Source organism: Schistocerca americana, chromosome 7 (assembly GCF_021461395.2).
Source record: "Schistocerca americana isolate TAMUIC-IGC-003095 chromosome 7, iqSchAmer2.1, whole genome shotgun sequence".
Taxonomy (NCBI): Eukaryota; Metazoa; Arthropoda; class Insecta; order Orthoptera; family Acrididae; genus Schistocerca; species Schistocerca americana.
Window position 1 is genome coordinate 263242160 of NC_060125.1, and position 14356 is coordinate 263256515.

General features: G+C 43.2%; 1 protein-coding gene across 1 annotated transcript in view; it reads right to left on the bottom strand.

Moving 5' to 3' along the window:
• The window catches only part of LOC124622863 (tetraspanin-2A), a 292273-nt gene extending 278232 nt beyond the window's left edge, over nucleotides 1-14041 (bottom strand). Inside the window, exon 1 of the mRNA XM_047148657.1 lies at nucleotides 13859-14041. Within this exon, the coding sequence (XP_047004613.1) occupies nucleotides 13859-14041 (183 nt within the window). The remainder of the gene's footprint in view (nucleotides 1-13858) is intronic.
• Nucleotides 14042-14356: the final 315 nt, after the last annotated feature.

Consider the following 14356-nt stretch of genomic DNA (forward strand, 5'->3'; position numbering starts at 1 on the left):
TGGAAGCTCCGTGGTACCGCCGCGTTCGGATGTGCTGTCGAGGAGGGCGCCCACAGCACGGTCGTCTTCGGCCTTTGGTGGCGGGAGGGACGGCGGCACAGGAGGTCCGCAACACAGTGCGGTGGTGGTGTGACGGTCAGCGTGGTTGGTTCCGACTGATAAACTAAATGAGCAGGCAGGCAAATACAATCTATGAAGTTGTCACAGTTAACATAAATAGAATGAGCACATCCTTAAAAATTCGAGCCCTCGCAGACTTCCTACAGCATAGAAAAACAGACGTTGCACTCTTGCAAGAAGTGGTTACGACTAAAATAAACCAGATACCAGGATATACGGCAATCACAAATATAGACCCAGAATCCCAATGCGGTACGGCAATAATGGTACGGAACGGGATCGACTTTGGCGGGACTAAAATGTTGTCAAGCGGCCGAGGGATAGCGCTAAGCATAGAAAAGACGCTCTTTATCAACATATACGCACCTTCTGGCACAGACAACAAGCGAGCAAGAAGCACCTTCTATAATGAAGAAGTAGCCGAACTGCTGATGCAGAACAATAACAATATCATCATTGGAGGAGATTTTAACTGTGTCGCCGCAGCTGAAGACCAAATACCTGTAGCAAACATGTGCCCAGAACTGCAACAACTGATCCGACGACTGAAAATAGAAGATTCGTGGCGCCTTCTCCATCCAACACACACTGAATTTACATACCACCACAAAAATGGTAAAAGCAGACTGGACCGTATATATATCAGCAGAGCAGCAACTAAAAATGTTGCGCACGTCGAAGTATATCCTGTCATATTTTCGGACCACTGCAGCTACGAATGCAGCCTGCATCTCCAAAAAGGAAAGAACGTCAGCAAAAGAAGCACGTGGAAGCTAAATACGGAACACCTGCAGGAAGCGGAACTGCGCAAGCAAATAGTGGAAATGTGGCAAGAATGCCTGGCACAGCGCGCACGCTACAGCAGCACGACCGAGTGGTGGCTGGCACGAGCGAAGCCGACAATGCGCAGCCTGTTGATAAGATACAGCGCGGAAAAGTCATTCTGGAGGCGAACCACGGCCGAATTCTACCAGCAGTGCCTGAAAGACGCACTCGACGCACCAGCAGACGACCAGCAATACCTGCCGCGAGTGAGGAGAATCAAGGCAAAACTCCTTCAAATAAAGAAACAGCAAATAAGAGGCGTCCTCACAAGAAGTAAAACATATGGCGATGTGGATGAAGAGCCGCTCACCATGCACCACCTAAATAGGGAAAGGGAGAGAGGCGCAGGAAAGTGCGTAAATGAGCTTCAGGACAAGCAAGGGAAGACGCTCACGACGAAAACGGAGTTAACAAAACACATCGAGGACTATTTCCGAGACATGTTCCGTCGAGAAGCGACAGACGACGCGGCAACTGCTGAAATCCTCCAGCAGACGAGGAGCGTGCTCACAGACGCAGACAGGGCGTTGCTGACAGAAAATGTCGACGTGGATGACATCAAAGAAACGATGAGGACCAGCGCAAGAGGAAGAGCACCCGGCGCCGACGGCATCCCGCTCGAGTTCTACCTCGCATATTGGGACGTGCTAGGAGAGCAATTCACGGAAATGGTGAACGAGATACTCGATGGGGCGGAAATTCCACCTGGGCTGACCGAAGGGACCATAACACTCATCCCTAAGAAGAGAGCCGCCCGCCGCATTGAAGAGTTTCGTCCGATTACGCTCCTCAACGCCGACTATAAAATAATAGCGAAATGCATCGCAAACAACCTGAAATCGGTGATGAGGAAAGTCATCAGTCCGTGGCAAACATGTGCGGTACCAGGAAAAAATATATTTGACGCCACATGCACCTACAGGGACATAATAGCACAGGCAGCCACCACCAGAAGCGCAGGTGCCATAATTTCGGTGGACTTCAACAAAGCCTTCGACAGGATCGACCACAAATATCTCGTAGAGACACTAAATAGACTCGGGTTTGGGCAAAAATTCATCGCAATCATCCATAAGATACTAAGTACTGCAAGATCGACAGTAATAATCAATAGTTGGGAAACAAAACTGATAAAACTGGACAGATCCGTGAGGCAAGGCTGTCCATTGTCAATGGCTCTATTCGCTATAGCACTGGACCCACTCCTGCGGAAACTCACAAACGACATCAGAGGCTTCTCCGTAGGAGGCAAAGCAGTAGCATGTGTAGCCTACGCTGACGACCTAGGCATCTTTATTGAAGACCAGGAAGATATTGGGAGAGTAGAAACCATCATGAATACATTCCAAAAAGCGTCAGGCGCCCAAACCAACCCCAAAAAAACAGTGCTACTGCCGATAGGGAATCAACGACTCAAACCAGACAGCCAATGGTATAAAATAGCAGAAAGCCATAAAGTTCTTGGAATATATATACAGTCTTGTCCACTTAGAATGGCCGCATACAACTGGAGGGACGTGCTACACACCATAAGAGGTCTCTCCAGACAGCACGCGAACCGGAAGCTAACAATCCACCAGAAAACAGAACTGATAAACACGACGATCCTGTCGAAAGCTTGGTACCTGGCGCAAATCTTAAGCATCCCGACAGAAATTGCGCGAGCACTAACGAGCGCAGTGTACTACCTGTTGTGGCGTCGAAAGATATTCAAAGTGGCGCAAGCAACGTGCTCGCTGCCAACAAAAGAAGGGGGACTAGGTCTAGTTGATATAAAGACTAAATGTGCAGCCCTTCTACTGAAACGAACGCTCGCCATCCAGGACAAAAACCCTGACAGCGTCACAGCCAAGATAATTGGAAGATACAAGCCCGCATCACAAGAAGCGCCGGTCGACACGAGACACATTCCCTGCAGAATGCGACACGTCAGGCTGCACTACGCCAACAAAAGTTACGTTCTGGACACCGTGGCGAATCCCAGCCACAGAACAGCCAAGAGAATATACTGGGCCCTCAGGGGGAAGCCGGAAAAAAACAAAATTGAACAAAAACTCCCGCAATACAATTGGAAACAAATATGGGGGAACGTCTCAGAAAACGTGTTACCTAAACATGCGAAGGAGACGTGGTACAAAATAATTAACAGAACGGTACCAACCAACCAAAGACTGGCGGAGATAAAACTCGTCGCAAGTGACAAGTGTGACGTATGTGGCATGACCGACACCCTCGAGCACCGATTCACGTGCGGGAATGCCATCAACATCTGGGAAGCGTGCCAGCAGATGGTGGCCCACATCAACAGAACGGCGCCGGGAAGCATCACAGTGGAAGCAATCACCGCCCCAGACTGCAACCCATTTCCACGACCCAAGCGACTGGCGACTCTCTGGATCCTCGCCATGACGGCACACGCCATCGTAGCGCGGAGGCAGACCGACCGGCTGGCCTTCCTGATGGACCTCTGGGAGGAGAACAAGACGGCCCAGCAGCACAGGCGATACCACGAGCACTTCAAAAACTTCCTGCAGATCCCACTGCAGACAGCAATCGCCAGAGTCCTCCCCAGCCTGTGACCCCCAGCACCGCCACCAGCCACCTCACCGCACTCACCACAAGAATAACGTGTGCAGTGATAGTGAACAAGTGCAACACAAAAGATAAAGAGCTTTCTCTTCTCGCATCAAATAGTGAAGTATAGTAGTATAAAGTGTTCCTTCCTAGTGGAATCAGTGACACAAAGTGCTCCCTAGTGGAAAGTGCCAACTACTCATTATTATTAGATATTTGATTTCCTTTACTTTGTGCCTACAAAATTCTATTGATTACTCACACTATCCTTTCTGCTTCTCTTATGTAATATGACAAAATTTTCTCCCTTCTTCAGTTAGGTATATTCTGTAGTATATGTAAAAAAAAAAAAAAAAAAAAAAAAAAAGTTTCTTCCACTTCTGCTCCATCTATCATGGTGACGCTCCTTCACACTGTCCCACTAAACAGTGTTACTAGAGGAAGAGATCAAACCAGAATACACAATGTGCCTATGTCATCACAAGTGCATCACATACAGAAACATAAACTCAAATCAATGCAACGATGCCAAATATAAACTGTTATGCCTGTCCTGCAATGTCTACCCCCCTCAAAAAAAAAAAAGACGACAAATGGCCATGTAAAAGGGTTTAAGGAACAAACAATAAGAGAAAAACGAAAAAGGAAAATATAAAAACGAAAACATATAAAAATGACAATAATATTAACCATCACTAGGATAATAGATTAATAGAAAAATGTCTTTTTTTTAAATGTATCGTTGTTAAAATATTTAAATAAATATATATGGTTACAAAAAAAAAAAAAAAGCAGTTGATCCGGGTTCGATTCCCGGCCACCGCAGGAGGATTGTCTCTTTTACGTAACGTAGGAGTGTCTGCGTGAACTGTACCGAGGGCAGCAACTTGATTTAACAACTTTCACAACTCCCTATCTTTAATGTACTTGGTCTAAGTATTTGTAAATACATTGAAAGTTATGATATGTTCGACTGAAGAGAGGACAACGCATTAAATATTTACTTTTCAGGTGTGTTCACAGAGTTCAGTGAAATTAGCATATCATAAACAATTCTCCGGCAAATCAACAATGGTACTTTGATACTTTTGTTTTTGGCGTTCAGGTACTGTGGTAAACATCGCAATTCAACAGCACAATGACTTTATCCCTGATTTCCTGGGGAAGTTTATAATAAAATGATAATATATATGCTTGCTGTGAGTACTTGAGGCAACTACACATACCTGTGCATACAACAAATTTCTTTAGCACGAATTGTAAGTGGCATAGAGCCAGATCTGCAATGATATAGATATCACAAAGGCATTACACTGTATGAATTATTTTAAATTTTAGTCTGGATTTTATACTTCAAGGAAACATACCGATCTCTGCATTTCAGTTACCTTGAAATGTTTTAACATATTTTCCAATTCTATCAAGTGTACATATTATGACCTGTGTCCAGCTAACTTCGGAATGTTTGATGAAAAACTGACATACTTGACCATTGTGCTATACGCTCCAGTCTGTTACGGTAATTTTTTGATCTGTGCGCATCAGTTACTTTGCATCCTGCTCTGTGTGATAAAGACTAGGAAGTTTAACTGTGAGTAAGAAAAGTTTGAGTGGCACATGTTAATTCAGTGCCTCGCTTCTCAGAATGCTATCTCAATAAATTATATCTCTTTTCAAGAGCACATACAGATTATCACTCATAAGGCCTTTCAAAATTAGGCACTTGAATACAGGGAAACGAACTCGACAAAATCTGTTGTGTCAAATATACAAAGTCTGTCATCAGCCAATTGGAAATCACAAAACTCACATGACACGATAGCAGCCTATTTGCTGAAGGAAATACAAAACTACCAGGACGCCTACGTGAAAGTTTCATCCTTACTGCGATGTGACTAGCTCTCTCGCATCTCATTTGTGTTTTTATGACAATATTTATGCAGTAGACACTCAAGATGATATAATGTGTAGGCGTATACGATTACAAAATACAAACTGTTTTGCAGCGCGGCATTAGCCGAGCGGTCTCAGGCGCTGCAGTCATGGACTGTGCAGCTCGTCCTGGCGGAGGTTCGAGTCCTCCCTCGGGCATGGGTGTGTGTGTGTTTGTCCATAGGATGGGTTAAGTACTGTGTAAGCTTAGGGACTGATGACCTTAGCAGTTAAGTTCTATAAGATTTCACATACATTTGGACACAAACTGTTTCGAAACATTACATTGTACTGTTTCATTTGTTTCGAAACTGTTATGTGTTTCAGTTAGCCCATCATATTGCAGTAGCGGATGGGTATGTTCAATTGCCGAGCGGTCTGGTGATATTGGTGATCAGAGCGGTTGCTGTCCATCACACAACGGATAATGAGTCAGAACATTTTCTGCTGATAAGAAGCATATGGCTTAGGTATGTTCAGTTGCCAAGGGTCTGGTACCGAGCGAAGTGGTGCAGTGGTTAGCACACTGTACTCGCATTCGGGAGGACGACGGTTCAATCCCGGGTCCGGCCATCTTGATTTAGGTTTCCCGTGATTTTCCTAAATCACTCCAGGCAAATAAAGGAATGGTTCCTTTGAAAGCGCACGGCTGACTTCCTTCCCTAATCCGATGAGACCGATGACCTCGTTGTTTGGTCTCTTCACACAAGCAACCCAAACTCAAGGGTCTGGTGATTTCACTGGTAACGACGGTTACTGGGCAGCACACTGTTCAGATACCAGGGGTCTGGCGATATTGCTGATTAAGACGGTTGCTGAGCAGGCACTGAGTGACACTAGTTGAGTTATTATGCAGAAAACCACATGTGACCGCGAGTTTTCAAAAATGGCTCTAAGCACTGTGGTACTTAACATCTTAGGTCATCAGTCCCCTACACTTAGAACTACTTACACCTAACCTACCTAAGGACATCACACACATCAATGCCCGAGGCAGGATTAGAACCTGCGACCGTAGCAGCTTCGTGGTTCCGGACAGAAGCGTCTAGAACCGCTCGGTCGCAACCGCCGGCACTGCGAGTTTTAACAGATGGCCTGCCCACCAAAAAGGCTGGGATGGAACCTACGTGACGTGGGCGAATGAATTCTAGAACAGGCAGGCCCGCACACCACAAAGCCTGTGATGGAACTTACGTGACGTGGGCGAACGAATTCTGGAATAGGCTGCTCACTAGATACCACCGTTCACGTATACGCCCATCCTTGGATACAGGCGGAACCTACTCTTGACAGTGAAAACTACAGAGTGCCATTCTGTTCTACAGTCGATTAATTCATGACACGAGACTAGTAATAGCTAGCAGTGTCTTGGTGTCAGCGGTAGCCTGGCCACAGGCAAAAGCGCTCTTAATACAGCTGCAAATAGACGTTTCCTACAGGTCCCTGATGACACAGCAGGCTCAACGTGTGCCCAGATTTCGTCTGTGGATGATGTTCGGTCGGCCACCACTGTTCGCACAGTGCGTGGATCGTGACGTGCGTCTGTACTACGCAGATGTCCTGAACGTGATCCACAATTGTGGGAATGCGACACACCACTGATACATTGTGCCCAACATGTGCAGCATTCCTGCGATACGTCCATCCAGCTTCCCGCAGGATTGCAGTGTGACCCTTTTCAGGTGGCTGAAACTGTTCAGTAGGATTACATACTCGTCGATGGGGCACGGTTGTATCCTGGAATAAATGATGCGCCGGCCGCGGTGGCCGAGCGTCTCTAGGCGCTTCAGTCCGGAACCGCGAGTCTGCTGCGGTGCCAGGTTCGAATCCTGCCTCGGGCATGGATGTGTGGGATGTCCTTAGGTTGGTTAGGTTTAAGTAGTTCTAAGTTCTAAGGAACTGATGACCTTAGATGTTAAGTCCCATAGTGCTCAGAGCCACTTGAACCACTTGAATAAATGCTGCAAGCACTGTTCGCCTCTAAACTCAGCAAAGTTCCAGCCTGTTAGAGTCATAACAGAGGATGCACAAATGGGCCTCTTAAGCGCCATCTGATCGCCGATGATCGTGGCAAATGAATCACAAACGCAACAACCCTTCAGTGTGCACATATTAGGACCTGAGGCCACTGAACACATTCCCTGAGGCGGCTGCAGTGTTTCTTGAACAGTGTAAACGTCACTGAATTTCAATTTAACCGTTCAGAGGAAAATCGAAGTAATCGCTCCAACGTCGATGACTACAGTTACGTGGGCACAGGACCATTGTCTAATTTTCGCTTCCTAATGCTGGAAACATCTCCTATTAGTAGAAGACGATCAGTTAGACACAACAATCACCAATGTTGTAAATACGCACTATGTAAGGCACTCGCTTCATTCAAGGAAGTTTTCCATATGTTATCTAGCCATTCAGCAGTATAAAATAAAATAATTATTAAAATTTGCTATATAGGTCCATCCAATAAACATCAGCGAGTCGAGAAGTTTTCTGTTCCTCTGCAGTGCCGTCATGCATACCAATGAGGTCGCAGAGAAGTTCGGTAGCTGGTGTTTGAAAAGTTCTTTGAATTAAACGGCAAGAAAAGTGCGAATCTAATGTTGCGGACGTGAGTTGCATGTCTGATAAAATCACCCTATAATATCCTTTCAAATCTGCATGTGAGGAAAAACAAAGTGAACAAAGTGCGTGTACCTTCGGTAATCTAACTCCGAAATGATAAAGTATTTGTAAGACTGAACTGAGCGAGAAATTCTAAAACGGGAGTATCATTTTAGTTCTATAATCATATTCAGTAAATATAACGGACTGTATGTTGTTCAGCAAAATCATAGCTCACGACAAGCCCGAATGTACAACCATCAACTTTTGGGGCACGCGAAGGGAAATCTTTTCATTAATGTTCTTAGACTTAATAATGTGGACAACACCGCCACACAGAACTGAAGCCTTGCTTTAACGAATATACTTGTTAGTCAATATTTTTCTTTTCAGTAAGCAGTCTTCTGACTGGTTTGATGCGGCCCACAACCAGTTCTTGTCCTGTGCCGATCTCTTCAACTCAGAGTAGCACTTCCAACGTATCTCCTCAATATGTTGCTGAATGTATTCCAATCTCTGTCTTCCTCTACAGTTTTTGCCCTCTGCAGCTCCAACTATTACCATGGAATTCATTCCCCGATGTTTTAACTTATGCCCCATCATCCTGTTCCTTCACCTTGTCAGTGTTTTACACATATTCCTTTCCTCTCCTACTCTGTGCAGAAGTTCCTCATTCCTTACCTTATCAGCCCACCTAATTTTCAACATTCATCTGTAGCACCACATTTCAAATTCTTCAATTCTTTTCTGTTCCGATTTTCCCACAGTCCACGTCTCAGCACCACGCAATGCTGTTCTCCAAATTTAAGTTCTCAGAATTTCATCCTCAAATTGAGGGCTATGTTTGATACTAGTAGACTTCGTTTGGCCAGGCATTTCGTTTTTTCCAGTGCTAATCTGCTTTTGATATCCTCCTTGCTCCGTCCGTCTTGGGCTATTTTGCTGTCGAGATAGTAGAATTTCTTAACTTCATCTACTTCGTGACCATCAACCCTAACGGAAAGTTTCTTGCTGTTGTCATTTCTGCTGCTTCTCATTACTTTCGTCTTTCTTCAATTTTCTCGCAATCGATATTTTGTATTCAGTAGATTGTTCATACCCTTCAGCATATCTTGTAAATCTTCTTCATTTTCACTGTGGATGGAAATGTCGTCAGCAAATCTTATTATAGGTATCCTTGCCCCTTCGATTTTAATTCCACTCTTGAATTTTTCTTTTATTCCCACAATTGCTTCTTCCATGTATAAAGTGAACAGTACATCTCTGTCTTACACACTTTTTAGTCCAAGCACTTCGTTCTTGATGTTCCACATTGATTATTCCGTCTTGGCTCTTGCACATATTGTATATTACGCGTCTCTCCCTATATAGCTTACCGTCTTTTAATTAGAATTTCGAACATGTTGCACCATTTGACACAGTCGATCGCTTTTTCCACGCCGACAAATTCCAGGAAAGTGTGTTGCTTTTTCTTAAGTCTTGCTTTCGTTATGAATCGTAACGCCAGAACTGCCTCTTGGTGCCTTCACATTTTCTAAATCAAAACAGATCGTCGTCTAACAGATCTTCAATTTTCTTTCTTCTGTATGTTATTCTTGTCAGCAGCTTGGATGCATGAGCTGTATTCCTGAATTTCTGTGAGAAATTTTTCACTTCCTTCTTTCGGCTATCAGCTCAACTATTTGTTCTGTTACAAACGGTTCCCTCGCAGTTACTTTCTTTGTACCTATGTTATTTCCCAACTTCCGCGACTACCCTTTTTAGAGACTTCCTCAGCTTTAGAGACTTCTTCAAAAGAACTGCCCAATGTGGTATCTCATATCGCCGTATCTGTAGCCTTAGACAGTTTCATGCGATCATTTTTATTCCTTAGTACGTCCGTATCGGGCTTATTTGAGTATTATCTCTCCGTGACTATTCTCTTCAACTTCAGTTTACTCTTCATCAGTACTGAATTGTGATCTGAGTCTATATCTACTCTTGGGTACGCCCTACAAACTAGTATCTGATTTCAGAATGTCTTCATGACGATCAAGCCTTTCCCAAGTATACCTCCCCCTCTTTTGATTCTTAAACAGAGTATTCGCGTTTACGAGCAGATATCAGTTGCAGAACACCTAGTACCAAGCCCCGTAACACTTTCTTCTATTCCTTCCCTTACAACTGCATTCCAGTCCCCATGACAATCAGATTTTCACCTTCCATTATGTACTGTACTACCCTTTCAGTATCCTCGTATACTTTTCTGACTCATCTTCATCCTGTGACGTCGGCATGTGTTCTTAAACACCCTTGTCGCTGTTGGTTTGCTGTTGGCTCTAATAAGAACAACCGTGTCACTGAACTGTTTGCAGTAACTCATTCTCTGCCCAACTTTCCTCTTCCCGTTATACCATTTTCTGCTGCTACCCTATATTAATCCGATCATCCTTGCCTTCTTTCCGTTTCACTTCCGTGACCCCTACTATATCTAGATTGAGCCTTTGCATTTCCCTTTTCAGATATTTTAGCTTCCCTTCCATGTTCAAACTTCTGACATTCCACGATCCGACTCGTAGGATGTTATCATTTGGTTGATTATTCAATCTTTTTCTCATTGTTACCTCCCTCTTGGCAGTCTCCTCCTGGATATCAGAACATGGAATTATTCCGGAATTTTTTGCCAATGAAGAGAACATCATGACGCTTTTCCAATTAAGGGCCACATGTCCTGTAGATACCCGTTGTGTCTTTAATGCAGTGGTTTCCATTGCCTTCTTCATCCTCATGCCGTTGATAATTACTGGTTCTTCCACCTTCAGACGCAGTTTCCCACACTAAGTGGCCTTAACCTCTGTCCGCTCCTCCGACCTCGTTGACAAGGCCGTTGGCAGAACGATGGTGGGTGACTTCATCTGACGGAAGTCTTTGGCCCACAAAGCTGATGATTTTTGTTCAAAATCTAATCGGTTGCAGGATCCAAACGTGGGACCGAGGACGTTTTGATTCGTAATCGAAAATACTAACCCTATACCTCGGGTGAGAAATCCGTCTTCAGCGAAATAATTGTAGCTTATTTTTGTATATCAGAAGAGTAACAGCCTACATAGTCCAATTTATAAGCTTCATGTACTACTGTTGACGAATTTTAAATTACATCATGACCCTGAATGCTTTGATAAGCTTATTGTGAGAGAGAAATGCTCCTTTCGAAAGTGAGCACAGGTTTGTGAAGCTTTTTTACATAATCCTTAAAGTATTAAAATCACAGACGCAGCTAGAAAGACCGAATGCTATTTTCTAGGTTTCTTAAAAGTATTCATCTCCGTTCCATATCATCAACTGACAGCAGTAACTCCATAAATTTGTCCTAGGTTTTAAATATCGTATCTTGAAAAATAAAGCCTTATAATGAGTGGCGGAAGGATAAGTCCGATAAGCCATCTACTGACCATTTAGCTACAAAACCTCATCCACTCCATGTAAGATCTGTATTCCTAATTTCTGAATTTTGACATCTAGAAGAAGGCAAAAAATACTCGTAGATATTCAACACCAACCGTTTCTCTGCATTGAGACCGTATTGTGTGTGCCTCTAGAGTTGTGCAAATACCGTGAGCTACCGTAGACCGTCATAAGCAAACACAGACTACACCAATTTTCCTAGTAGCTTTGGTCGTAACGTGTACATTAGGTGTCCTGTATAACTATTGGGCCTTACCTCATAACGATCGCATTCTTTACGTATGCGATCAGTGTCTTACTAGATTCCCCTAAAAACTGGAAGCAGTGATCCATCTACAAACTGTGTGAGGATATATAAAGAACCAGGTAACATGCAGAACATTTTTGTTCTACATGTTTATCCTCGTGTCTGTTACTCAAAAGCAAACAGTACTTATAACAAAATTGGAATTGTCAATGTTTAATTCAGGTTTTATTCGAAAATTGTTGATTTATAATGTGAAACAAGATCATATGGTCATTAAGAAGATCGTTCTATAGAGTACAAAACAACAATATCTGTATATACATAGGGTGATTCACGAAGATATGCCAATATTTTAATATGTTATTCTACAAGTAAAACTAAAGAAGAAAGTTTGTATAAACATAGGTCCGCAAATGTTTAGTTATGGAGTTACGGCGAATAAAAAATTTTGCCTGAAATTTAGCAGCTTCGCTAAAGCACGATTTCCATTTCTTTTGTTGTTATTGATCTGGTGACTCTAATAAAACATGCCCCAGACGTGTATCTGCAGTAGTTTTCCAGAACATCCAGACTATCAAAGAAGCAAGCAAGTAATTTCGTAAAATTGTTAATTTGTTAACTACTTGGCCCAATTTGTTTTTTAAATTTCAAACAGTAGCACAAAGTTTTCAACAGAAGTTGCAAAGAATTTAATTTTGAAAAAATGGTGGTAATAACGTCAACTGAAACTGCATGAATGTGTCAGATAATCTGCTTTTATTGATACCATAGCACACGTGAATTCATTTTAAACCGGAAAAAACAAAGCTCAGTCTTAAGGTAGTTGTACATTGCACTTAAATTTCACAATACATTCACAATAAATGTTCAAAATTGTCTCCATCGAGTTCAATGCATTTAATTGCACATGTATCAACAGATTTTTTTTGCTCGTTTCAGTTACACATGGTTGTTCTTAATTTCGTCTATTGCATTCATTATGCACGCAAGTAATGCCTCACGTGTACTGACTTTGACGTGTTTTATTAGATTCACCAGACCATTAACAAAAATAAATGACAATCGTGCTTTACTTTAACCCCATACAGATGTGCGATGGTTTCATATCAGTGAAGTTGCCAATTTTCGGACCAAATCTTTTATTAGCCGTAACTCCGTAACTGAACATTTGCGGACCTATGTTCACAAGAACTTTTTTCTTTAGTTTTACTTCTAGAATAACATATTAAAATATTTGCATCTCTTCAAAAATGGCTCTAAGAACTATGGGACTTAACATCGGAGGTCATCAGTCCCCTAGAACTTAAAACTACTTAAACCTAACTAAGCTAAGGACATCACACACGTCCATGCCCGAGGCAGGATTCGAACCTGCGGCCGTAGCGGTCGCGCGGTTCCAGACTGAAGCACCTAGATCCGCACGGCCACACCGGCTGACTGCATATCTTCGTGACTCACATTGTATATAATGTTTGTGGATGAAAACTGCACTTACGTCAAAAGTAATTGCTTTGGTTACATAAGAGTGCAGAAGATAAGCGATAAACAGATTTTTTTCACTTATAAAATGAAATTTATGTTCTGTAAGAACATAAAATGCACAACAGACTAACACTGAATGATATGCAACTCTAACTGTGTTCTAATTAAACAACCAACAAATAAAAAACCAAAGAGACGGTGCCGGCTGCCAGTTTCTCTCTTACACATTCATTATGTTTATTTTGCAACCAATCCTACCAATACCACCGGCAAACCTAGCATGTTATAGGTCATTTATGTAGTACACCAAAACTACCGAACTGTGGTTTTGGTACATAAAAAGTCCATGTGAGACTGGTTACACTGTCTGAGACTAATGCATGTTAGCGCCACGTGCCAAATACCTGCCAAGACGTGATATGTATACAAATGTAGCTTCCCATTGAGTACAAGACACATGTTCACAACAGCGTGCACAGGGACCTGAACCAAATCAGAGACATCATTCCCTCCCTAATCTGGTGCTTCGGGAAATAGTTTCAGTGTTGCTATCTTTTCAGAAACTGCTCTCCGCACAATTCGTTTGTTATTCGTTGTCGGCTGTTTCCAGTGGAACGCTATATCAGCACTTACCCCGTACAGGAGCACAGTATTCTCCATCAGAGCGCCGCAGCAGCCCAGAAAGGCCACCAGCATTATGATGATGCCACCAGCCAGCAGCACGTAGAGGCCGGTGAAGAACTCTTCGATGCTGAGGTCGTTCACCCACTCGTTGAAGCCAGGCTCGGTCTTAAGCCACAGCGTAAGCCCCACCATGGACACGCCCACGAGCTGCAACAATACAAGGCACGTGTAAAAATAAAAGCATTCGACAATGCCAACAGATCCACAATGTTCGACGTTCTACGGAAAACAGCTGCAATTTGCAAACATAGGCGAGTACTGTGCAATGTATACAAGAACCAAGAGGGAAAGTAAGAGTGTGAGAAACAATCGCTTCCATTAGCAATTATAAACTGCAGTGCCTGCGTTGTTAAGAAGAAAGACGCAATATTCATTCGGACATCCGTGCCTGTCCGAAGGTACAGGCAATGTGGTGACTACAGCCGTTAAAAACACATGACAAGTATC